Here is a 26,557-nt window from a genome sequence, read left to right as displayed (position 1 = left end):
ATTTAGTTGAACCCTCTAATTTAGTTGCTTCATGTTCTTTACTTTCTGCCATTGTCCCTTTAGCTTTGGGTAATTCCTCATATTGAGTTTCCATTCTATCTAGTTTAGTCTCTAGATAATTCACTTTTAATGTTAGATCATTCTTTGCAGTAGCTTGCTTGATGTTTGCTTTTGAATGTTTAAAAACTATTCCCAAAGATTTGATCATCATGAAAAGGCACAACAAAAACAATATTAGCACAGGGACATTAGAGATTAGTTCCAGGGGGGCAACTGGGTAGCTCAGTGGATTGAAAGCCAGGCCTAGAGACAGGAGGTCTTAAGTTCAAATTTGGCCTCAGGAACTTCCCAACTGTGTGACACTGGGCAAGTCACTTGACCCCCATTGCCTAGCCCTTACCTCTCTTCTGCCTTGGAACCAGTAAACAGTATTGATTCCAAGGCAGAAGGTAAGGGTTTAAAAAAAAAAGAGATTAGTTCCAGGAGTGTCAATAGAAATTCATATGCAGTATATATTCCAATATACTAGAGAAAAAGAGATTTGGCAGAAAAGTCATATCTAACAGAAAAAGTCCTGTGGTGATTTCATGCAGCTAATTCACCAGCTTTTCTGAGAGCATATAGAGAGAGCCTTTGAGTCAAGTTGACTGGGAGATGGATCAGCTCTGGTTACCATTTCAATGGATTCCCTGCTGTGATAATGGTTCCAATTGCCCAAGTTGACATGTGGTCCCTTAAAATCATGTTTTCTGTTTTTTTGTCCTATTTAACTCACCCAAACTGTAAAAATAATAAGGAATGAATTGATTATTAATTATAAACTGATCAGATCCTCTGCTTGCTGTGCTTACAAAGTATCTTCAGTTTATACCAGTGAAGTGAAGCTCATATGTGAACTTCTCTTCAGGGCCAGGCACAAGGACGCTAAGGAGACTCTTGTTATATAAAAATAAACTATTTATTGAAAATATAAGGATAAAAATGATTTCTAACTCTAAGGGATTCTAACTCCACCTAAATAAAACTCCCTGGTTCTGCAAGGAACCACTTCTCCCATTTTCACAGGCTACACTGATCCTTCCTGATTTGACTAACCCAAAGTTTCACTATTTTACAATAAATAAACTAAATACTTTTATCCTTATACTTCTTAACTTTGTCTCCAAGTTATAAAAATAACAAAGGCTAGCTGGATGAGTCTCAGCAAGTTAGGACTCAGAGTCCAAACCAAAGACCAGGTCTTTCTTTGGTCTTCTCATAGATAAAACAATTTATGTAACAGCAATAGACAGTCACTAGTGTTTCCCAAGTTGGAAAAGGAAAATCACTTGGCTCCTTCAGATTTTTCCCTCCTTTCCTTCTACCTCAGATAGTGAGGAGAGAGAGAAAAGGTGTCACCTGCTCCCAGCACTCTGAGAGAGAGAGCAGCTGTCCCTCCCTCAGAGTAACAGCCACACCCAGAGAGGGTAACTGCACCACAGAAAAACCGTTAGACTGTCAACATTTGAAACTGACACTGTCTCAAATCTGTTTCAATCTCCAATTGTTTCTCAACCGAGCTTATTCACTTACTATCTCTAAACTAATATAACAAGACTTAATTTCTAATGTCATCCTTATAGTTTCCATGCATTGTTTCTTGGGTCTCCTACCAGTTTAATTTTTCTTCTTTACTTACTCTCTTGGTTTCACTGCCTCAGGGCCCTCTCTAAAACCCATCTTCCATGAAGCTGTCCAAAGAACAGGTCTTACCACATTTATCCCTTATTCAATACTTCTTGTCACCTTGAGGTTCAAATATAAACTCTTTTGAAGCCCTTTATAACTTGGCACTTGGCAGCCCTATTTTACATTACTCTCTCACACTGTGCTTCTAGCCATGCTGGCCTTCTCACTGTTCTTATGCTTGATCTTTTTTTTTTTTTGGTAAGATGTAATTTTATTGTTTTAAGTATAACATAAGCCAAATTTTATGCAACCAGAGCAGAAGCTGTGGATGATTCGTATTTCCATTTGGGCGGGAGCACTCTCTTGGTCTTTTATTTCTGAGCCAGATGGTGAATTCATCTCTCTTTCAGAATCAGATGGAATTTAGAATCTTTATCCTTTCTGTTTCTCTCAAGATGCTTGTGTACAGCAGCAGCTTTCTTAAATGATAAAGATCCTCAGGAAGATCAGGAGCAAGTTCCTTGGTCTAAAGAATTTTCAAAATTTTGTTGCCAGTTACAAATCACACTTGTGCCACAGTATGTGAATTTTTTCAGATCACACCAATCTGGGAGGGCATCAGGCCCTTCTTGGCCAGATTATAGATCTGCTCCTTCATGTTCTCTGAGATGAGCTTCAGCCACATGGGCATGCTGTGGCAGTATGGCAGAACCAACTGGGACAGGTCTTTCCTGGGAGCATGCATGTGACCCACAATGGGCCGTGAAAGAGAGAGAGGACCGTAGGGAGGAGGGCAGGAAGTCACGCCATTTGCTGGAAGTGACACATTCTCCAAACTCTTCTTTCATCTGTGCACCTCTGTCCTGGATATCTGCTTGCCTAGAATGAAGGAAGTGCCTTCTTTTCCCCTCTCTGGGAATCCTTTGTTTCCTTCCTTACTTAAGTATCACATCCCTTTCACATGAGAGGCCTTTCCTGATTCCCACTGCTGCTATCCCATCCCAAATCATCCCTTTCTTATTCTGTATCTGATTTCACTTCCATCTTTTTGCAAGGAATTTAAAAAATCTTAAATTGTTTTGAGTTTTGTTATGCCTCTGCCTTGATACATCTTTTTTCTTTTTGTTTTCAAAATTATTTTCCTCCATATGTTTAGAATTCATCTGGATATTTTCTATCTTCCTTGTTCTCATTTATCTTTTAGAATTTTAGGGTGTGACCCTGGCAAGTCACTTGACCCCCATTGCCTAGCCCTTACCACTCTTCTGCCTTGGAGCCAATACACAGTATTGACTCCAAGACGGAAGGTAAGGGTTTAAAAAAAAAAAAAGAATTTTAGGCTGTAGCATACTGCCTTACCATTTTCTGAACTTTTTGAAATTTGCTGACTATTCCCATTTTCCCACTACCTTCTAGCGAAAATTAAAAAAATTTATGAATATATTTCTTTTTAAAAAATAATACAAAATTATGACAAGGTTCATCTGGAAGAACAAAAAAAAATCAAGATTATCAAAGTAAATGATTAAAAAATGTGAAGGATGGGATCAATGGAATAGACTAGGGTTAAGTGACCTCAGTAAGCTGGTGTTCAATAAACCCAAAGACTGACTTTTGGGACAAGAACTTACTACTTGACAAAAACTTCTGGGAAAATTGGAAAGCAGTATGGGAAAAATTAGTTCTATATCAACATCTTACACCCTATACCAAGATAAATTCAAAATGGGTAGATGACAAATATAAAGAGTGAAATAATAAATAAATTAGATGAACATAGAATAGTATACCTGTTAGATCTATGGGAAAGGAAGGAATTTAAGAACATGAAAGATATAGAGAACATTATAGAATGTAAAATGAATGACTTTGATTATATCAAATTAAAAAGGTTTTGCACAAACAAAACCAATACAACCAAAATTAGAAGGAAAGCAACAAACTGGTAGAACATTTTTATAAAAATCATCTCTGACAAAGATTTAATTCCCCAAATATATAAAGAACTAAGTTAAATTTACAAAAAATTAAGCCATTCCCTAATCCACAAATGGGTCAAGGGACATGAATAGGCAATTTTCACATGATGAAATCAAAACGATCAATAAGTACATGACAAAAGTGTTCTAAATTCCTCCTCATTAGAGAAATGCAAATTAAAACAACTCTGAGGTACCACCTTACACGTAGTAGATTGGCCAATATGGCAGCAAAGGAAAGTGATAAATTACGGGATGTGGCAAAATTGGAACAATAATACACTGCTGATGGATTTGTAAATTGGTCTAATTTTTCTGGAGGGCAATTTGGAACTATGTCCAAAGGGCTTTAAATCACTGCCTGCCCTTTGCCAGCCATAGCACTGCTGGGTTTTTACCCCAAAGAGATCATAAGGAAAAAGACTTGTACAAAAATATTCATAGTTACGCTCTTTGTGGTGGCAAAAAAATTGGAAAATGAGGGGATGCCATTCAATTGGGGAATGGCTGAACAAATTGTGGTATCTGTTGGTGTTGGAATACTATTGTGCTGAAAGGAATAATGAACTGGGGGAATCCCATGTGAACTGGAAAGACCTCCAGGAACTGATACAGAGCAAAAGGAGCAGAACCAGGAAAACAGAATACACAGAGACTGATACATCTTAGCATGATTGAATGTAATGGATTTCTCTACTAGCAGCAATTCAATGACCCAGGACAATCCAGAGGGACTTATGAGAAAGATGCTATCCACATTCAGAGAAAGAATTGTGGAAACAGAAATGCATTAGAAAAATATATGATTGATCACATAGTGTGATAGGGATGTGATTAGGGTTTTGATGTTAAGTGATCGCTGTACCGCAAATATGAAGAACATGGAAATAGATTTTGAACAATGATACAGGTCTAATCCAGTGGAATTGCTTATTGTCTTTGGGAGGAGGGAGGAAAGAGCGAGGCTGTTGGACTTTGATTCATGTAACCATGGAAAAATAATCTAAATAAAAAAGGGAAAAATTATATAAATTCCCTCAAATTACATGTAAAAATAATATTGAATATTTATTTAAAAATTTTCTTTGAGTTCTAAATTTTTCCCTGTCCTCCCTGAGATGGTAAGCGATATGATATAGATTACGTGTACAGTCATGTAAAACATTTTTTCATATTAGTCATTTTATGGAAGAACTCTTAAACAAAAAATAATAAATTTAAATATATTATGTTTTGGTCTGCATTCAGACTCCATAACTTCTTTCTTTGGAAGTGAATGTGATTTTTCATTGTAAACCTCAAAATTTCTTAGACTTATAAATGTTGGAAATTTCACCATTGGGAAAATTCATACTTGAAAAATTCCCTATTGATAGTGGGTCTTGACTATTGGAATGTGAACCCCATTGGTATGGGAGGTTCCTTCTCTTCCCTTCTTCAGATTACTTTAGGACAGAAACCTTTTGCTGAACAATGGAAAGGACTTTGACCTATGCTTAAGCATAGAACAGGAATTCCTTTGAGTCATGATTGATTTTAGAATTGATACAATGGAGATACTTGGAATCAATCTCCACCCTATTCAGTCCTAACAGGATTGAGTAAGGGCTGCAGCCTAGATCAAAATTTAATTATTCCAATCTCTACCCATCTCAGGTTAACAGGATTTAGAAAGGGCTGTAGCAAAGGATCAAAGATTTAATTATTTGAAAATATGACCTTCAACAGACATGTGCAAAAGCCAGAGACCTCTGGGCGGTCCTGGGTTTAAGCTAGAGCCTCCATTGGCACAGGGAAATTGATGGACAGGTGATTGGTAGATGTGAGGACTGAGGGGAGGCAACTTGGATGGTTTCCTTAAAGATAGGGGAGTCTGAGGACTCGGGGTGGTTGTTGAGAAGTTGGTCGGTGTGGTTGGTGTGGCTCTGAGAAGCTTGCTCTGAAGGAAGCTGAAGGTGGGGGCCTCTGAGACTGTTTCTCCATTTTGGTCACGTGAGTAATAGGGACTGATCTCTTTTCTTTGCCCCAGCTATCTAAGGGCTTGGGCCTTTTGGCCCAGCCTAAACAGAAGGGGTATTTAAGCCCTATTCCCTTCTCTCCCTTTTTCTCTCTCTCTATCTCTAATTCCATTCTTCCTCCTATTGTAATTAAACTCCATAAAAGGTTGACTGCTGACTTGAGTTTTCATTAAGGAATTACATAGCTGAATTCCTTGGCGACCTTAAATTAATATATATCAGTCTTTTAAAGTGATTTCCTTGTCACATCATCATGAATCTCTGGGATTGTCTATAGTCTTTGTATTGCTGAGAATAACTAGATCATTCTCAGTTCATCAAAAATATAGCCTTTACTTTGTACAGTACTCTTCTGATTCTGCTCATTTCACTTTCCTCTCAGTTCATAAAGCTTTTCCAGGTTTTTCTGAAATCATCCTGCTTATCATTTCTTATAGCACTATAGCATTCCATCATGATCATATGCCACAATTTTTTCAGCCATTCCCCAGTTGCTGGACATACCCTTAATTTCCAATTCTTTGCCACCACAAAAAAAGCTGTTAATATTTTTGTACAATCTTTTCCCCTTTTATTTGATCTCTTTGAGATACAGATATAGTAGTGGCTAGCACAAATTTAAGTTAGGGACAGTCCTCCCCCCCCATCTTAAAGTTCATATCCCTTCTTTATCTACTTTCTTTTTGTGAGAATCAAATCAAGAATAGAAATTTGCTCACTTTTGGTTTTTCTACTTTTTCTGGGAAGAAATATCAAATCAAGACATTTTCTTTGCTGAAAGACCAATCCTGTAGATGTATGAATAATTAATTGAAACCCTCTATCCCAATTTCTCTTCTTCTTCCTTTTATATTCAGCCAAGCTATCTACTGTGTTTCTTGCTTCATTTGCTGATTTCTTCACATGAGTGTATCTTCTCAATATATAGTGCTACTCTGGCTTCTTATCTTGATAAGTATCCTCTTGCTTTTGAATGAGTTCTTTGTACTCTACAGGACTACTGTGAGAATGTTTTTTTTCCTTTGCTTTCTTACTTCCTCCTCACTTCAATTTTAGTGGACATGAAAAGCATTTCTTTTTTGTGTGTATTGTAATATTTATTGGGAAGAAAAAAATGTTACAGTATATAGTTGTTATTTACTAGAGGATTGTCAGTGAACATATCACTGGCTTAGTACCGAATCTGATTTGTCAACAGGGCCCAAGTCTTCTCTTCTTGGGATCTAATATATAATCATTGAGATGGTATTGCTTTGGATAGCTTTTATGCTCTTAAAAACATATTTCTATATAGAATATCTTGGGATCTTGGTGGATCAGCCTATCTTTATTCATTTACAAAATTGCCTTTTAGAAGCTAATCTTCTAATTTTTGTTAATATGAGAATATATTTAGTAGTGTCTTAAAGTTTGGTGACTTAGCAGTATACAATAAGTTTGTGTAAGATGTAAAATACTTTAGGGAATTGACTCCTTTAGGATGCATTAACCAGAGCCCTGCTCCCAGTCATACATTTTCACTCTTTATATTTTCTGAGTAATTTTTGGGACCTTACTTATCTGAGTCCAGTCTTTACTCATCCATCTGTCTGTCTGTCTGTCTGTCTATCTTGTCTATCTGTCTTATCTGTCTATCTCTATATACAAGCAGTTAGACCAAATATATAGGGATCCTTAATAGCTCCAAGGTTTTATTTCTGTGGTTATCAATGTCATTAATTATTTTGCTATTTTAGAAGAATATATCCTCATGTTTTATTTGCTGTGCTAGATGTGAAAGACCCCTGTCCCTGGTCAATACCTTGGGTAAAGTGTGAAGGTATACATAAATTTAAGAGTAAAGTTTGCCTCTCTGGGCATCTTTAGTGGATTGTCTTAAGATCTTTCCATTTGTTTTGCAGAGATGGAGAAATAGGTCTCAAAAGTGAATTTGTGAGCTAAAATTAGGCTTTATTTTTGTTTGAAAATATTACCTGGGCTTTTACAACTCTTGGCTTTGGCAGGGTCACAGATGGGACATTTTGGATGATAACTTTAAGGAGAGCACAGAATTTTGAAAATAGACCTTTTAATTTTCTTTTTAAAATGCTGAGGGTGGCAGTTGGGTGGCTCAGTGGATTGAGAGCCAGGCCTAGAGATGGGAGGTCCTAGGTTCAAATGTGACCTCAGATACTTTCTAGCTGTGTGACCCTGGACAAGTCACTTAACCCCCATTCTCTAGCCCTTACCACTCTTCTGCCTTGGAGCCAATACACAGTATTAATTCCAAGATGGAAGATAAGGGTTTAAAAAAAAATGCTGAGAATTTTCTCTGGGTTTCATTGACCCTATGTATGAGTTGTGGATCTTTAGCAACATACTATTTAAATTCTAATAGTTTCATTGTGAAAGTTATTAAAAGGAATTCAGCAAACATTGAAGTACATGCTATGTGCAGATGTCCTTTTCCACCATTGAGAGTGAGAGAGTCTTATATCCTCGTGGATCTGTAATCTCATCATGTGATTAAGATGTAATTTCCTTGCATGTAGAGCTTTGTACTATACTTTGTACTTGTGCGGCACATAGTACTTAAAGAGTACTTGTTGATTATTAATACAGTATTTTGAATAATATACCCTATCCCAACTCTTTCTGTCCATCTTGTGGGATTGTCTTAGCTCACTAACTTCTAAATGTTCCTGTCTTGCCATCACGGGATTTGTGGACAGTTGGAGAAAAATTACTTCCAGATGAGGCATAGGATGTGATAATAATCTGATTAGTATAGGAGAGGTCAAGTTTAGTGCCATGTGCACTCTGGGCCAGGTGAACATTATGGGTGATGGGTATTAATTGTTTAGTAATTATTGGTCCTTTTGTCCACCAGAACATGGACAGTGCCCTGGAGGCCACCATGTGTGAAGAATTGGAATTCTTTATACTTACATAGCAGGTTAAGATCTATAAAACATTGTACGTATATTATCTAGTTAGATCCTCACTATGTAGTAGGATATTGTTGCCATTTCCACAGGAAGAAATACTAAGGGACTTGATCAAGGTTACAGATGGGATTCAGTTTCAGGGCTTCAGAAGACTGGTAATGTGGAAATTTAGGAGGAAAGAGAACATTTATACCTGTTATTTATCAGTGTAGGGCAGAGTTCTCTTTAACGTTTTGTGCTTTATGTTTCTTTATGTTCTCTTTGGTATTCTGGTTGAAACCATTATAGTAACTCCCTAGAAAAATGTTTTAAACTGCATAAAATAAAATATGTATGACTAGAACAATCCAATTACATTTAAATGTAGTAATTGAAATTTTCATTTTGGAGAAAAACTTCCAAGTTCATGAGCCCCAGGAGAAGGAACCTAGATTAAGAACTCTTGGCGTAGAAGAAAGACTGTGAAGAAAGAAGCTCATTCTACTAATAGAATTTGACAAGCAGTATACATCTTACAGTGATAGTCTATTTACAAATATTTTATTAAGCACCTGTTATATACCAGTCACTGGGCTGTATTCCTAGGATACTAATACAAAAAAGATAAAGCCTCTTTCCTCACAGACCTTACATTTTTTTTTTTAAGGAAAGGGGAAAGTCAACATTTACATATATGTTTATATAAAATATACCCAAAGTCTTTTGAAGGGGATATTCTCTCTACATAAGGGTTGGCCTTTCTTTTTGTATATATCTTTTGGGTCCTAAGCTTTCTATCATGTATTGCTTAAATCATCAGTTTTAATTTCTTTTTATGATAGAGACCTTTGACAGTGTCACAGAAGGTTACATTTTGGATTGTCTTTAAATATAGTACAGAATTTTGAACTGGAACTCTTTAAAAATGTGAAGTATCTTGATAGCTGCATTGATGATATTATTATGGAATCAGAATGTAAATTCCACATGGATCTACTGGCCTTGGACAAATCTTTGGACCTGGGGCAGTACTCTAGGCCATTGATAAGCCTATGTACCCAAGGTACACATCTAACTGGTATCAAGATTCGTACCAAGAATGCCCTAACTGCATTGGTAAAATCATTGAATCGATTAAAAAATTTGCAAGTGAAAGAATTGATCTAGGTGATCTCTAAGGGTCTTATTGAATTCACTGGTTCTATGAACTTTGTTTTGAAGTATCTTAGAAACATTCATTTTTCTATTCAAACTGCTTTCAGGTTATTTTTGTTCCATTCACTAATGCAATTCCCTTTAAAGCTCTTGGTGTTAGGTAAAGTTGACTTTACTAATCTCATACATTGTACATATAATTTAAGTTTTGCTGGAAATGTTGCCACTTTAGAGGCTTATGCTACCAAATATTTTTTTAATTAGACTTGAACATTTATGCATTTATAACATTTTGTTTTCTTTTTAAAGGTATTGTTTTCTTTAAGAGTAATTCTTTTTGAACTATAGAGAAAAAAGTAACAACTAAATAAAACTGTTTTGCACTTTGGTTTGCATTTTGTAGCAAGTAAAGACTTTGTATTTGGAACAAATTCAACTGTATCATTGTATATATTTAATGTTACAAAATCTTAACATAGCTTTTTGATGCTTTTTAAAAACAGGCCATCGAGCTGTGTATATTGGGGTACATGTCCCATTTAGTAAGGAAAGTCGCCGACGTCATAGACATCGTGGGCATAAGCATCACCATCGAAGAAGAAAAGACAAAGAATCAGATAAGGAAGATGGCCGTGAATCTCCTTCTTATGGTAAGAAGAATTGGGATAAGCTAGAGGAGAATTAATATAAGATGAATAGAGGTGAATGATAGAAGAATAGAGGTCTTTGTGCCTTGCCTATTGGAATGTAGACTCAATGAATATGTATGAAAACTTTTCTGTGGGAGGGGCAGATTTCCTATAATAAAATTTGAGAATTATTAGACAGTCCTTAGTGTTGTCTCTGACAAAGTTTTATATGACTGTCTCTGTTCTGCTTTTTCCAATCCAAAACTGCTCTTGCATCTTGAATAGAGAACAGTATATGGAATGCAAACCTTTCACCTTGGTTGTCTGGGACACCCTTGAATGATGTTGTTTTCTTAGGCATTGGGCATACTAGGCTAGGTTGGTTATTCACTATAAGGATCTTGGAGTCTAAGCTTGTTAACTTGTCACTCCCCCTCCAGGAATGATTTTTTTCAACTTTAAAATTGTTTTGCCTATGACTTTTCTTTCCTCTGTTGTAGTTCAGAACAGGAGACTGGCCATCATTAGTCTCTTCTTTATTCTTTTGTAAGGCCTTGTCCAAATGAATTCATGTATTAAATTCAGGTTAGGTAATCTTGGGGATTCCATCTTGGATGTAGATTAATCTGCCTTTGGGAGTATCATCAGACTCGATGTTACTGTGGAGTGTTTTGATAAATTCCTAAGATAGGATAGATAAAGAGATAGTAGATAAAGAACATCCATTGGATATTCAAGTCCTTCTTACTATCCTTAGGGTCTTGTTTGCCCATATTTGCTTACATTTTTGGATCCTTTCGGTGACCTGGGTACCTCATTGCCATCATCAGATTTATTGTCCTGCTCTTCCCATTTTACCCATTTCTTCCTGAAGGTACTACTGCTTTAGACGGGAGTGATTCTCTTCTTGCTTGGCATAATGCCAGCTTTAGCTGAGGTAGCCACTTTCTTCACAAGGAAAACTGGATTTTTTTTCCAATTCCTTTTTTTAACTGAAAATCTTTAATTATTTTAGGATATTTTTCCATGGCTACATGATTCATGTCCCCCCGCCCCCAGCCGACGTACAATTCCACTGGGTTTTACATGTGCCATTCATTGATCAAGACCTATTTCCTTATTATAGACAATTGTATCAGGATGATCAAGCAGTTGTTTCTCTTCTGTGTTTCTGCTCCCACGGCACTTTCTCTGGATGTAGAGATCTTCTTTCTCATAAGTCCCTCAGATTTGTCCTGGATCATTACATTACTGCTAATAGAGAAGTCCATTACATTTGATTGTACCACAGTGTCTCTGTGTACAATGTTTTCCTGGTCCTACTCTTTTCACTCTGCATCAATTCTTGGAGGTGGTTCCAGTTCACATGAAATTCCTCCAGTTCATTTTTCCTTTGAGCACAATAATATTCCATCACTAACAGATAACACAATGTGTTCAACCATTCCTCAGTCGAAGGACATCCCTTCATTTTCCAGTTTCTTTTTTTGCCACCATAAAGAGTGCAGCTATGAATATTTTTGTACAAATATTTTTCCTTATGATCTCTTTGGGGTACAAACCCAGCAGTGCTATGACTGGATCAAAGGGCAGGCAGTCTTTTATCGCCCTTTGGGCACAGTTCCAAATTGCCCTCCAGAATAGTGGGATCAATTCACAACTCTACAAACAGAGCATTAATGTCCCAATTTTGCCACATCCCCTCCAGCATTCATTATTTTCCTTTGCTGTCATGTTAGCTAATCTGTTAGGTGTGAGGTGGTACATCAGAGTCATTTTGATTTGCATTTTTCTAGTTATAAGAGATTTAAGAACACTTGTTCATGTGCTTATTGATAGGAAAACTAGATTTCTTGCTGGAAGTCATGACTACTTTATTGTTCAGTATGGTGGAAATTGTAACTTTTTTGGCTAGTGGAACTTTCTTGCTCATGTAGCCACAACCTCTTTTCTTGCTAATATAGCCTCATCTTCTCTGCCTTCTTTCTCCTTTGGGGAAGAAGTCACTTTCTTTGGTTTACTTTGACCTTTCTTGATAGTGGCCATGTATGATTACTAGGTGGGGGCCATGGAACAAACAGCAAGATTTTAAGAGCTATTTGTGGTGACTAAATGCCTAAATCTAAGTCTCCATCCCCTCCTATGTAGGCAGAGACCAGGAGAAAAAACTGAGCCAGCCCCTTTAGCTTCTCTCATTTCTTTTATAAGTAGCAGCTTTTTAGCTTTCTGTGACATACCAAGGAAAAGAAACAATCTTAATGTTTCTCCTTTTAAAAATAGGACTATTGTGATTTATTTAATAATGTACAATAATTTAAATAAATAAAATACCTTAAAATGGAATATATACTTCTCTATGAAAAAAATAATGCTAAGAAACATTGAAGGAATATATATTTAAAAAATCTAGAGAATGTTCTAGTTTATTGTTTTCAAATTATCTTTTGCATAGACACACCTTCCCAGCGTGTCCAGTTTATCCTTGGTACTGAGGATGATGATGAAGAACACATTCCCCATGATCTCTTCACTGAAATGGATGAACTTTGTTACAGGGATGGGGAAGAATATGAATGGAAAGAAACTGCAAGGTAATTACACTGGAACAGCTCTTCTGGTTTTTCTTTTGGCTCCTAAGCAGGGCATTAACTCATCATTTACAACTCTGAAAATTGTTTCTTCAACTTTAGATTCTTTGTAATTTTTGTTTTTATGCCTCTTGTTTCCCTATTCCAATAGAGTATGATAAGAGTATAGAATTCTGTTGTATCCCTAAAATTTTAGTGTTCAGCAATATCTGAGAAAGTGAAGCATCTAAATTACTGAGATAATATAGATAATATAATCCCCATATTACCTTGAAAATCTTAAAAAATATAGTATACTTGTAAACTACCATTATTATTTTGTAGACTCAACTCTAGTTTGGATATGTATTGACCTCTATGCTTGAATATTTACGTGCATCCTATTAATATGATAGATTTTGTTTAGTACAGAGAAACAATGGATGAATCTAAAGATTGTATTAGTTTCTTATTTCTGAGTAGAAAGGCAAAAAGTTCTTTTAGATACTTATCTTTTTCCTCAGGATCATAGTGTACCTTGTACTTTCCAGGTGGTTAAAATTTGAAGAGGATGTTGAAGATGGTGGGGACCGATGGAGCAAGCCATATGTGGCCACCTTGTCTTTACACAGCCTGTTTGAACTGAGGAGTTGTATCCTAAATGGAACAGTTATGCTGGATATGAGAGCAAGCACACTGGATGAAATAGCAGGTTATAGAGCATGCTGAGTTGTGTCAATGTGAATTATGTTGAATTTGAAATCAATAGTTATTTGTCTTACAAGAAAGTGATTTTATCCCTATACATGTATATGTATCAATTCTGTTTTCATTTTTTGGCAAGGAGATTTTTCTTAATAATAAATCCAAATTAAAATCCCCATAATTGATTATAATAATGGATTTGGCAGAAATGTAATCATTGCAGAATTTTCCTTTGTGAGCAGATGATCTCTTGATATTATTCAAATTAGTTTTAAATCTTAAAGAACTGGAAATTTGTTGGAATTCTCTGGGGGCAGAAATTAATTATTCACTAATATTTAAATCAATAGGTTGATAGATTTGACCATTTAGTTTAAAAATATTAATTGCTTTGAATTCCCAGCTATATTAGGTGACTTGAAAAATCAAGGATCTCTGCTGGATGAGACTACATTATGATGGAGACTTTATTGTGAGCTTAGGAGGATTTGTTCAAGAGAGAGATCACTAACTCTGGAGTCAAAAGACCCGGGTTCTAATTCATCTCTGGCATTTCCTAATCATGTAACTCTGCAACTCACTTAGCTGCCCTTGGCCTCAGTTTATTCATTTGTACAATGAAGGTCTTGGATGCAAAGACTTCTTGTGTTCTTTTCAACTGGAGATGTATGATCTAAATGTTTTAAGAGTTCTGTATTACTTTATTAAGTCACTGGTCTTATTGGTTCAGAAATAATTCTTTTTTTTCTCCCAAGTATTTATTTATTTATTTGATTTATTTAGATCAATTTCCCAGGATTACAAAAATCATGTTCTTTCCCTCCCCTCCCATAACCCCCCTCCTATATCTGATGCACAATTCCATTGGGTTTTATATGTGTCTTTGGTCAAGATTTATTTTCATATTAATGATATTTGCCCCAGGGTGATCATTTAGGGTTTATAACCCCAGTCATATCCCTATTGACACATGTGATCAGGCAGTTGTTTTTCTTCTATGTTTCTGCTCCCATAAGTTCTCTTGTTGTGAATAGCTTTCTTTCTCATAAGTCCCTCAGGGTTGTCCTGGATCATTACATTGCTGCTAGTAGAGAAGTCAGTTACGTTTGATTGTACCACAGTCTCTGTGTACAATGTTCTTCTGATTCTGTTCCTTTCACTTTGCATCACTTCTCTGGAGGTTGTTCCATCACCAACAGATACCACAATTTGTTCAGCCATTCCCTAGTCAGAGGGCAGCCCTTCATTTTCCAGTTTTTTTGCCACTACAAAGAACATGGCTATAAATATTCAGAAATAATTCTTGCTACTCTTTTGGTTCCTATAATAGATATGGTGTTGGACAACATGATTGCTTCTGGCCAGCTGGATGACTCGATAAGAGAGAATGTCAGAGAGGCCCTTTTGAAGAGACATCATCATCAAAATGAGAAAAAGTTCACGAGCAGGATTCCTCTTGTGCGCTCTTTTGCAGATATAGGCAAGAAACATTCTGATCCTCACTTGCTTGAACGGAATGGTGAGATAAGTTGTAGCCTCCAGTTTTTACTAACACGTTTATTCTAACAGCATCCCAGAATATTAAAGAATGAAATTGCTGTTGAGAAGAATCATCAATATATAACTTTTGAGGGTTTTACAGCTTTATTTCCTTTCTACTTGTCATTTTGCTCTTATTTCTTCACACGTGGAAAAGTCTGGGCATGGATCTTAAAGCATCTCTCAGGTGGTAAAGCACAATTGGTCACATTCTCAAACAGGAAGTGCAACAACCAGCCTGTCTGGAAGAACTTCCCTATTTTGAGTACCTAAGCAGTTTGAGCTGAGGCTGTTCCTTCCCTGAGGACCATGATAACAGTATTTGCCATCCCTAAGGGATTGCTTGGAGCATCAAAGCAATGAGATTATTGGACTGTGGCATTGGAGATCAAGCACTTTCATCTCCAGCCAGAATTTGAATTTTGGAAGTAGTTATTCTCTAATTAAATTAACTAAGCATTTATTATTTATCTACTAAGATTCAGGTATGTGTTTTTATTTTTTACTCCCTAACACATACCTCCTACCCTTAAAGAGCTTATATTCTACTAAATGAAAACAACATATAAATAAATAACTACAAGAGAAATGTAAAGTAATTTAGAGGGGTTGTGAGGAGTGATAATATTTAGGGGGGAAAAAGGAAGGGTCAAGAACAAAGTTATGTTAAGATGTGGAGGAAGGAGATAGAATGTTATCTAGAAGCTCAGCTGGAACAAGTTGGAGCCAGATTACTAAGGACTGATCTTTTAAAAATTCAAAATCTTTTTTTGATCAGATCTTTCATGACTAGGGAAATATTGTCAATGTATAGTTTTTTAGGAGGCAGAATATCAAGAGGAATGGAGACCTTGTTAGAAGTGGAGGTAAAAAAACATGTGGAGAGCATTAGTATTGTTGCAAGAAGACTATTCCTGGGAGCAGCTAGGTGGTTCAGTGGATTGAGAGTCAGACCCAGAGACAGAGAAGTCCTAGATTCAATTTGACCTCAAACACTTCCTAATTGTGTGACTCTGGATAAGTCACTTAACCCCCAGTGCCTAGCCCTTACCTACTCTTCTGCTTTGGAACCAATATATAGTATTGATTCTAAGACAGAAGGTTAGGGTTGGTTTTTTTTTTAAGGTATGTTCTTATTTTTTGAGACTGACTTTCTCATAAGATCAAATAAAAGAATAATTAACCTTTGTATTTGTGATATTGTTTTAAACTTACTCATTTTCATCATCAATGGAATGAAAAAATTTAGTTTTCATTTCAGTAGAGTTTGCTGTTGACTGAAACTTGAAAAGAATTTAAATATTTGGGTTCTAACTTTGTCAGGAATTTTGAGCACTACAAAAGTGAAAAGGATGCAGTTCCTCCATCACAGCTCTGAAGTGACATAAGTAATTCATACAGTATGTTCATATTGTAACTTTTAATTACTCATAATTAAAATTGTGGAGACAGAATAAAGTGAATTATTTAATGACTTTTTTCTATTATTATTTATTGCACTATACCAGCTGATTGGGATGAGAAGAAGTATAAAAAATGGATCTGACCCAAAGAGGAAGAGGCAGGGTAGGATTTGGATGGATGATCTCTAGAGGTTCTGCCATCTCTTTCAACAGTCTGTGAATCTTCCTCTTCTGCCCATTGCTCAATATGAATCTTTCCTCAATAGCCACTTCCCTCTGTCTAAAAAGATAGAAGGGAAAGAAAGCCTTTGCCATCTTGCCTATTATTGAGCACCTAGAACAATGGTTTTAAGTTTTCTCAGTGCTGGTGAGATTGTGGGGTTGAGAAATCTAGTGAGCATAGTCATCATTTCTTATATTCTTTTTTAGAGAGAGAGGGAGTAAAGGATAGGGTTGTGATTGGTCCCCTTCTAACCATTTAGCTTTGTAGAACTCTGGAAGAATGCTCACAACTTTTAAATTTCCTTTAAGAGGCTTTCCACCTAATGTATGATGCAACTAAAATAGGTGCAGATAGGTACAGTTAGATTTTCAAAAACTGATTTTTTCTTTTCCTTAAAATCTTTTTTCCCTAGGAGCATTCAGCCAGTATTAGTTCATACATCAGACTTAGCTGTAAGTTGGTGTTTAAAAATCTTTACAAGCCATTAAAACCTATTTTAATCTAGTAACAGATATTTGTTGGCAACCTAAAACTGCTTAGGAATGTGAAAGCATTGCTTAGGACCTTGTTTAAGTTTCAAAGAAAAGCTTCAAGGTCTCAAAGACCTTGTATTAATTACCCTATAGTCTTCCTTTTGAGCTTTACCTTTTCAGAGTTTTCCAAGTTAATACATTCTGAAAACAATAATTACTGAATTAGTTGACTATAAGGATCCTTTAAAAATCTGTGTTCTTCACTTAAAAAAACATTTCAGATTATTCCAGGGCATGTCCTATTATTTGTTAATTATAGAACACATACTTTAAAAAGTGGTAATTTGTCCATGAATGATTTCAAAATAATTCTGTTATTGATGCATTGTAGTTCTGATTGGCCTTTTTTATTGAGGCAGCTTTGGAATCTATGGAAGCTATAGCTTGGGTTTATCTCCTGGCTCTGCCACTTGGCAATTGTCTGATCTTGAGGGTAGAGTTACTCAGTCTTTGAAAGCCTCAGTTTCCTTATTTGTGAAAAGGGATGGTGCTGGTGTTGGGAAACAAGCATTATTAAAAGCTTACTCTGTGCCAGGCATTGTATTGACACCACCTATCTAATAAGTTTTTGTGTGTGTGTGTGTGTGTGAGAATCAGTCAAGGAAATAGATAAGAGCTTTTATTAATCATAAAGTGCTCTGTAAATACTTATTGTACCTAGTGTAATGATGATTTTCAGAGTCTTTTACAATTTCCAAAAGAGTTTGTTCTTGTTACCTTTATGAGAAACTGAATTTAATGGAAGGTATTAGGATCCTGTAAAAGGTTCTGTCTTTGCTACTCACTATTTCTGTGGTCTTAGATGGACTGTATGGTCATTCCAGCTCCAAGTCTGTGATCAGAGGTATTTCTTGGATTGTGGATACTCCTGGGATGCAGCTTTGAAACCCTTTGGCATGAACTGTTAGATTTTTCCCTCTAGTATTTGTTTTTGGGAGTACTGGGTGATTAATTATAGTCTACTTAATGAGAATTTTCTGTGTTTGACATCTAAGCACATTATGGCCCTTTGAATATTATAAAGTTGATTCATTTTAATAATAAGCACCTAGGTTTTTTGGGAGAGGAGTCAGTCATGGGTTTTCAGTTAGTGTTATATAAAAATTTCCCCCTTCTCTTTGTTAATAGAATCCACTTCATCCTATTTATCTGTGACATGTTTTGGAATATTTTGTGGCCTTTAAATGACCCTGTTAAAGTTTGATCTACAACATCTTCATTAGTCTGGGCATAATAGTGTCACCTTTTAGTTTGAGGCTCTCATAGGAAAGCAGTAATAGAGACTGGGAGACTTCGGGGGGGGGTGGGGGGGGTGTATGTGGAGTCTCTGATATGCCGGTAAGTTTGTGTTTAACTAGTTTATTTAGATTCTCTTTGCATGGTCATGACTGCAAGACACTCTTGAGTTAGGTGTCCTGTCTTATTTAAAGGATAAATTTATTCTGTTTTTTTGTTTTGTGAAGCCAGTGAAACAATGAGTATATGTCCTTTCATTTCTGTTCAATGTTGATTAAATTTTGATCTTTTATCATTAACATTCTTTTTCTTGTGGTTACATCAGTGAACTAATTGGTCAGTAGGTTCTGTACCAACTTTCTAACATCATCCAAGCCTGACTGCAATGCTTAATCCACACCTGCATGAAACTGGATTTGTGACTTTTGAAAGCTTGTGATTTAGATCAGAAATGATACATTTTTGTACCGCTTTTAGCATTCCTGCTATGAACTTCATAATTTTTCATTTTATTTATTTTTTTTTTGTCTTAGGGGAAGGCCTTTCAGCCTCCCGCCACTCTTTACGAACAGGTCTGTCTGCTTCAAATCTTTCACTGAGAGGAGAATCACCTTTGTCCCTTCTCAGTCATCTTCTTCCTTCTTCAAGAGCTGGGACCCCGGCAGCCTCAAGGTGTACAACCCCTGTACCCACCCCTCAAAACAGTCCACCTTCCAGTCCTAAAATCAGTCGACTGGATTCCAGAAGTTCTCAGCAGAGTCAGCTGCAGGTCCCAGAACTTTTGATTTCCTCTGCCAGTGATGATATCCCCACAGTAGTAATTCATCCACCTGAGGAAGAATTAGAAGCACTGGAATGCCAGGAGCAGAAGGAGGAGGAAAATATTGACATAAGCCCAGGCAACTATCCACCGTTCTGTGTGGTGCTTTCCGAGTCTGCGTCACTTGCACTGGAATGCTTTTTGGCACATAGCTTGAGCAATAGATACGTAGTGCTTACCATTTATTTTGACTTGTGCATGTTTTTTTTCTTCTGCAGTATTGTAGTATGTTATTTTTTGAAAAAAAAATCTTTTTAGTTTTTAAAATAAAAGTTAGCCACACATTGAAGGTCGCCTTTTGGACTGGCAGTTGAGCTTTTTCACTAGTAGAGCACTTAACTGATTTAAAAAGACTTGTTATAAACAGTTTTTACAACTTAAGGTGAATGCATTATTTACCATGATGTAAAAAAAATAGCATCAGCTTGAAATTATTTACATGTACATTTCTCCCCACAGAATTGAAAATAGATAAAAAGGCAGCCGTGCATTTCTGAAAGCACATTTGTTTTTGCTGAGTTTTCAAGTCATGTTTTATGACATCACAACCCCTTACTGGTTATACTACATAGTTGTATACATGAAATGCTAGGGACTAGACCTGTGTAGGGCAACTTTTTTTACCAAGGCAGGGCAGCACAGTTTCTGCCAGTCGAGAGCACCAAGAAGTTCAGTCACTTGTCTTGGGCAATATGTTTAGTTGATGTCAGAGGCAGGCTTCCTATTTCCCACATCTTGTTGCCTCTTATTGGAAACTAAAACAATTATAACTATATTAAGAGAGGAGATAACCAAACCCCATGCATGTGCATTTTATTGAAATGTCCAGATATTGTTTATTCTCTATTTTCATGATATTCTATCAGCATGTGAAATTTTTTTCCTAAGGGGTGAATTCTAGCCTTGTAGATTTAATTTTGATTTGTTAGAAAAGCATCTAGTCATTTTAATGGTATAGTTACTTGGGTAAGAAGAGTTCTTTATATAATTACTTACAGCTATGGATAATCCACAAATGATAGTAAAATACCAGCTCTTTTTTTCCTCCCCTCTAGTAATATGGTGTATTTTGTCAAGATTCACTAGTCAGTTTTCCCTTGAATTCTTAATTCCTCATTTTTCTGGGTGTACCCCATTTGCCAGCCACAATGAAAATTACTTGTTACATCAATTTCCATAAGAAATTTTACAAAGAAAACACTGGGAATGTTAAACAGGAGGCACCACAGGAGATTTTTGTGTATTGTGTTTGTGTGTAAAGTAAAAGTAAAATGTTTTTGTGGGAAGACTTTTCTTCCTCCTTTCCCCCAGAGGAATAAAAGTGAAAGCTGTTTCTTGTGCCTTCTGTAGAAGAGGGCCATTTAAATGTTTACCATTATTACATTTCATTATAACTGCTTTTCTAAAAGTAAAATCCACTTTGCTCAGTGGTAGCCAGAAAAGCTGTTTACACTGATGAAAGAAAATACTTTTGGCTTTGGGAAGATCCGTGTTTTAATGTTTTTTTAAAGAAAACATTTTATAGAAATTGTGTAGCTTTAGAAAGGAAATATGAAATTAATTGTGGTGGTCCTGCCTTTTAAAAATGAGCTGTAAATGTAGCTTTGGTTTATTTAGACCCTAGAAATCCTCATGTTGATTCTGAAATGTGATACAATACTTAGACAAGTAACTTCAAAGCTCTTTTTCAAACTGACTATAAAAGTTATACTAAAGACTTTTGAGTTATAGATAATTCAGTTAAACATTTGTTTAAATTATTATACCACCATATATCACACTAAATGTTGAGAGATGCACAAATTCACATCAGTTCTACAAGTACTTATTAAATAACTACTCATGTGGTAGGCCCCCACTCCCTAAGAATTTGTAGTTTAGTGTGATCATGAAAGAAACATTGGGAAAATTATTTAAGTTGTTTAAATTTGTAGAATATTAACATTCACCATCTCATAATATTTTTTTTGCATGAATTGTGTATCCATCGGACCAGAATTTTGGAGCCTGTAGGTAACCTAGATTGTGTAGTCTAATGTCCACATGTTATAGATGAGTAGACCAATGTCTAGATATTGCTTAAATTCATTCTTTTAGTAAGTAGCAGGGCCAAGATCCCACTGGAAGACAGTATTCTTTTTACTAAAACATATTTGAATTAAGGTTGTAAGTAGTATGGGGGAAAATGGGTTAGCTTCAACTCCTTATCTTTAGGAAAAGACCCTGGAAAACAATTGAAGGTGTGAGGACAAGGGGAGGAGTGCTGTGAAGTCTTGTGAACATGACTCATTGTTCTGACCTTTTTTTTTAACCCAGAGTCGCAACTTCTTACTTCATGGCCAAGATCTTTGATTAGCCTAGCCCACCTTGCTTGTAAAGCTAAGCAGAATATTCTTAGGAGGGTGTTTTTTTTTTATGAGGACTAAAAATAAATTCTTGATTAGAAATAACTTAATTGATGTTCTTCATATATATATATATATATGTATGTATTAAAGGGCAAAGGTTAAAGAAAATGAATTTTGAATACTTTGTGCTTCAGGAGCCAAACATGCTTCATATCTCTAAAAAACAATTATGAAGTAGTGATAACTGAAGATTTTGAGAATCACTTACTGTTTTTGAGTTACCTTTTTCCCCCTTGAGTGTTGGTTAGTATGGATAGACCACCAATTTGTTTTCATTGATGATTTATTATCCTAATAAGTGTCTTGATTGATTTTTGCCAAGGAAATGGATAGAGTCAAGTGCTTTTATATTTCTCTTATGTTTTAGTGTTTTGGTTTCTCAGACTATCAGGAATTTAGGGACTTCTTTAGATCCTTAGATCTTTGCAGCCTGTTTATTAAGAGGCTGGTATCAAGGGAAATCCCTCTTTGATGATGAGTGTGTTATAGCAAGGAAATGTTTCTGCCTTTCTGGGCCTTTATTGCCTCAGTGGCAAAATGGGAAGGTGAGATTTGATGAGTGCTGAGGTTTATCCTAGCCCTAGTTCTGGGATGCCGTGAGTGATTGTTGGGATGGTCATGTGTGATGAAGGCAATAATTCTGTTTTTAGTTAGTGTCTCACTGTTTCTGTACAGTGTGTCAGTTACTGGGAAAATTGGTTTTAATTTCTCTTGGTTTGAGCATGTGAAGTGCAGGTAGAGCTCTACTTTTGTGTCATCATGGCCCATAAAATTCCTTTGTATATAAAATTTGTGAGGGCTCAGGCCTCAAATATTTGTGGCTGGCGTCAATTTGAATATGTTATAGTCTCTGTTCTTATTAAGTCATTCTTCCTTTTTTTTTGGAGGGAGGGACCCTCATCGAGATAACTTCTAATGACACCATTTACATTTGGGGCAAGCTACTTTATGTAAAATACTAACATGCTGCACATTGGCTTACTTGCACATTGGCTTTTGGCAAACCATCACTGTCAGGGTTAAGAACAAAGTTAGATTATACAATTTATTCTTTTATATATTTATTTTGGATTTGTGCATTTTTAAAATATAGGCATTTTGGCATCTCCACAGTCAGCACCTGGAAACTTGGACAGTAGCAAAAGTGGAGAAGCTAAAGGTAATGGAACTGGAGGAAGCCGAGAAAATAGTACTGTTGACTTCAGCAAGGTAATGCTGTCATTGAAGGTAACTGCCCCCAGGCTCCCACTTAGGTGCCCATCTAGGGCTCTTACTGCCATGCTTACTTGAGGATAACTTGATAAATCACTTTTAATCCAACTATATCAATGCTTGTGATTCTCTTATCATGAAAAGTCTGAGAAAAGAGGATGAGTTACATTATAACAGCTGCTCTGAAGGGGTTTGAATAAATTGGGATGCTTTTCAAATTGGGAGAGGATTTGTGAGTCCTACAGTGTTTCCATTTTGATATCTGCCCACAGATCGCACATCTCTTTAGTACCTTTTGGACATCAGCAATATGTTCTGGCATTACACTACAGAGATCATTTCTAGAATGATGGTTCAACCCTTGAATTAACCTTTTAAATTTGGCTGTGATAGGAACCCAAATTCCTGTCTTGTGGAATCTATACTCACCGCCAGGTAGCATATCAGTTCTTCACTGTGGGTAGGGAAAAGCACAGCTCTCATAATACCAATTTCAAATCGGAATTAAAAATTGTCACTTGGGAAATGAATTTTCTGGGAAAAGGGAAGAAAATATTAATTTCAGTATAATAGGCTTTAAAGTTATTGCTAAATATTAAATTAATGTCTAGAGCCCATTTTATATACTGCTCTTGAAAAGTTGACTGATTGGCTATTCAAATAGAGTTTTTACTGTAAACTTTCAAAGTATTAGGTAATATAGTTTAAAGCTAATCTTTCTTTACTTTCAATGTGGCTTGTGATGATTTTCTGTCAATGAACTTTGTGAGGTCTGTTTTCAGGACCTAAAACTATGTTTCTACAAATAGAACTTTTAAGTTCCTAACTTTGCTCCCTATCAAGACTATGGAGAGCTCTGGCCCACATTCACTTATTGCGTGTCAACTCTTCCGGAACTGCCCTGATTTCATCGATATGACCTTTCCTGTCTACTTATTGAGGGTGCAGATCCTCTAATTAAAGAAATAGCTGGAAGGACTGCATGTTAGCCTATATTGTAGTTCTCCTCTGCCCACGGCAAAAATTGTTGATTTTCTTTGTTCCATTTTTTTATTTGGCCTGTTGTTGTGTACACTTCCTTGTCTCCTGTTGGACAGGAGTCAGCCTCCTGGCACTGTAGTTGTGGCACACTGGGTGTGGGACTCAAGAGGCCTGCTGTAAGTGTTTGGTTTGTTTTTTATAGCTAGTGAGTGGTTGTGTAGTGCCTCCTGTGAAGTTAGAGTTCTGAAGAAGTTCTCCTAGTGCTCTCTCATTTTTGTGACCTGTTCTTTGGGATTATACACAGAGTACTAAATTTTATAAGATCATATAATAACATGATAATTAATGGACTTTTTGTTTGTGAATTGAAATCGTAGCTTTTCCTGCCTGAAGAGTCTGCATAACTTTCTTAACTTTGAAAAAGCGAGAGCACTAAGATTTACTTGAGTATTCTAATTCTGTATTTGATAAATGACTTCCAGAACTGTGTATAATTTCATGAACTCTTAGTTGTTTGTGGAAAAATATTTGTCCTTAGAGTTTTGAATGAATGTTGCTATATTAATTAAAAATTTTCTTTAGTGAAAATGCACAATAATTTAGGTTTAGAAGTAATAAACTAGAGCAGAATTAAAATATGAAATTGTTGTTTAGCAGGCATCTTGTTTATATTTGTCTAGTTTTGTAGACCTGTGATTTATACTTCCATCAAATCATTTTCAGTAGTCTTTCATGAAAGATTCTTTTTCCTTTTTTCCCCTCTATCTCTTCCCTACCACTGTCTCTTAGTGTTATTGTGGAAATACTTGTGTTTGATTGTTATTTTTGTCTGTTTTCTTATAGGTTGACATGAACTTCATGAGGAAAATTCCCACAGGAGCTGAAGCATCAAATGTTTTGGTGGGAGAAGTAGATTTTTTGGAAAGGCCTATCATTGCATTTGTGAGGCTGTCACCAGCTGTCCTTCTTTCAGGCCTAACTGAAGTTCCTGTTCCCACCAGGTAAAGAATCAGTCAGCTTCTAGTACAGTTCCCAGAATTCAACATATATATTAAACTTAATGTAAACATTTCCTTTATCTTGTGCAGCAAAACATTGTTGTGGCCTGAATCATTGCTGCCAACCATAAACATTTTGGAGGGGTAGAGTATGTTTCAGTCAGGAAAATCTGAGTTCAAATCCTGCCCTTGTAAGAGACTGGCTCTGTGATCTTGCACAAGGTCCCTGTAGTGGTGAAATAGCTGAAAGGAATAGCCTTCCTCTCTCCCTCCTATTCTCCCTTCCCCCCAATAAAAAAATATTAGTACTTGAGAAAATGCCTTTTAGAAGTTTATCTGTCTTCTGGCAATTAGGAAACTTGTCTTCTTGTTGACATTTTACACTTGATGAAATGTGTTTGACCCCTTATATGGCAAAGAACCAAGTTTTGTTTTCCTGTCTGTTCAGGACCCTTGCTCCCCATTGGATATAGCACTTTGTATTTCTTTCTGGGTCTTTGCAAATACTATTCTCACTTTCAGCTGCATCTTGACTAATGTCTGAATGAACAACGCTGTAAGAGTTAAAATGGTTGAGGTTGTAAACTGTAGTGAGCAAAATAGTGGAAGATATAATTTATAGTAGATGTAAGAGTGGGTGAGTAAATTTATGACCGCAGGAAATATGTTTCCACTACAGTGTCTTGTTTTTAAATCAATATATAAGGTGGTCGTCAGGGAAATATTCCCAATTATTCAATATACCCAAGTCAGCTGGGTTTTATAGAGATTTTAATTAATAATACAATAAGTAATTAAAGGAAAGAGAGAAAAAGGAAATAAGTATGAAGGGCCTTAAGCCAACATGGCCTAGACCTGAGTCTTAAGAGAGAGAGATCAGTCAGTCAGTCTTTTATCACTCACCACAAGGTCTGTCTAAGCAAGGATTCTAGTGACAGCAGGCCAGCTCCATCTCAGCTGACTTCACCAGAGAGAGTTCCAGCCAGAGTCCTCCTCAAAGAGCCTTCCAGCCAGAGACTGTTCCAAAGGGCCTCTCTCCAGAGCCTCCAGAGGGACAGAGTCCCCTCAGAGGAGCTCCAGCGAGACCTCCTTAGAGATTGTCCTCCAAGAGCTTCCCTTCTCCAGAGCCTCTCTCAAGAGATTCTTCCCAAGCGATCCTCATAATCCTCCTTTCTCCAAAAGGATTGTCCTTCAAGAGATTCTGCTTTTTCTTATATAGGGGGTTTTCTCCTATGTCACCTCCCCTAAGTCCTTACATCTACCAATCACTGTAGACCTTTTCTAAAGGACAACCCATTCTAAAAACACTGCTGGGTTGACTTAATCCCTTTAGTAAGTTTGAATCAGAAAAAACACTGCTGGGTCTACTAATCCCCTCAGTAAGTCTGAACCAGAGAAAACACAGCTAAGTCGACTAATCCCCTCAAGAGAAAACCTCTAAGTAAGTTTTCACCTCTTTGCTCCTGGCAAGTTTACAAGTTGCCTGATCTTTATAGGTACCTAGCATCCCATTGTATCAATTCTAAAAACAGGCATGGCTCAAAGAACTCCTTGCCTTATTATAAGCCTGGGTCCAA

At 36.4% G+C, this 26,557-nt stretch overlaps 1 protein-coding gene across 13 annotated transcripts in view; it reads left to right on the top strand.

Annotated features, from left to right (window-relative positions):
- SLC4A7 (solute carrier family 4 member 7) overlaps positions 1-26,557 on the top strand; it is a 160,319-nt gene that overhangs the window by 66,532 nt on the left and 67,230 nt on the right. For 7 of the 13 annotated variants that reach the window (XM_056800362.1, XM_056800358.1, XM_056800361.1 and 4 more), the window contains exons 3-9: positions 10,230-10,376; positions 12,808-12,946; positions 13,474-13,634; positions 14,958-15,146; positions 19,095-19,460; positions 22,883-22,998; positions 24,826-24,983. In XM_056800362.1, the coding sequence (XP_056656340.1) occupies positions 10,230-10,376; positions 12,808-12,946; positions 13,474-13,634; positions 14,958-15,146; positions 19,095-19,460; positions 22,883-22,998; positions 24,826-24,983 (1,276 nt within the window). The remainder of the gene's footprint in view (positions 1-10,229; positions 10,377-12,807; positions 12,947-13,473; positions 13,635-14,957; positions 15,147-19,094; positions 19,461-22,882; positions 22,999-24,825; positions 24,984-26,557) is intronic. The other 6 variants (XM_007505207.3, XM_007505202.3, XM_007505205.3 and 3 more) reach the window with 3 other exon arrangements.

This window comes from Monodelphis domestica, chromosome 5, assembly GCF_027887165.1.
Source record: "Monodelphis domestica isolate mMonDom1 chromosome 5, mMonDom1.pri, whole genome shotgun sequence".
NCBI classification, from domain to species: Eukaryota; Metazoa; Chordata; class Mammalia; order Didelphimorphia; family Didelphidae; genus Monodelphis; species Monodelphis domestica.
This window is presented reverse-complemented; position numbering and strand designations above follow the sequence as displayed.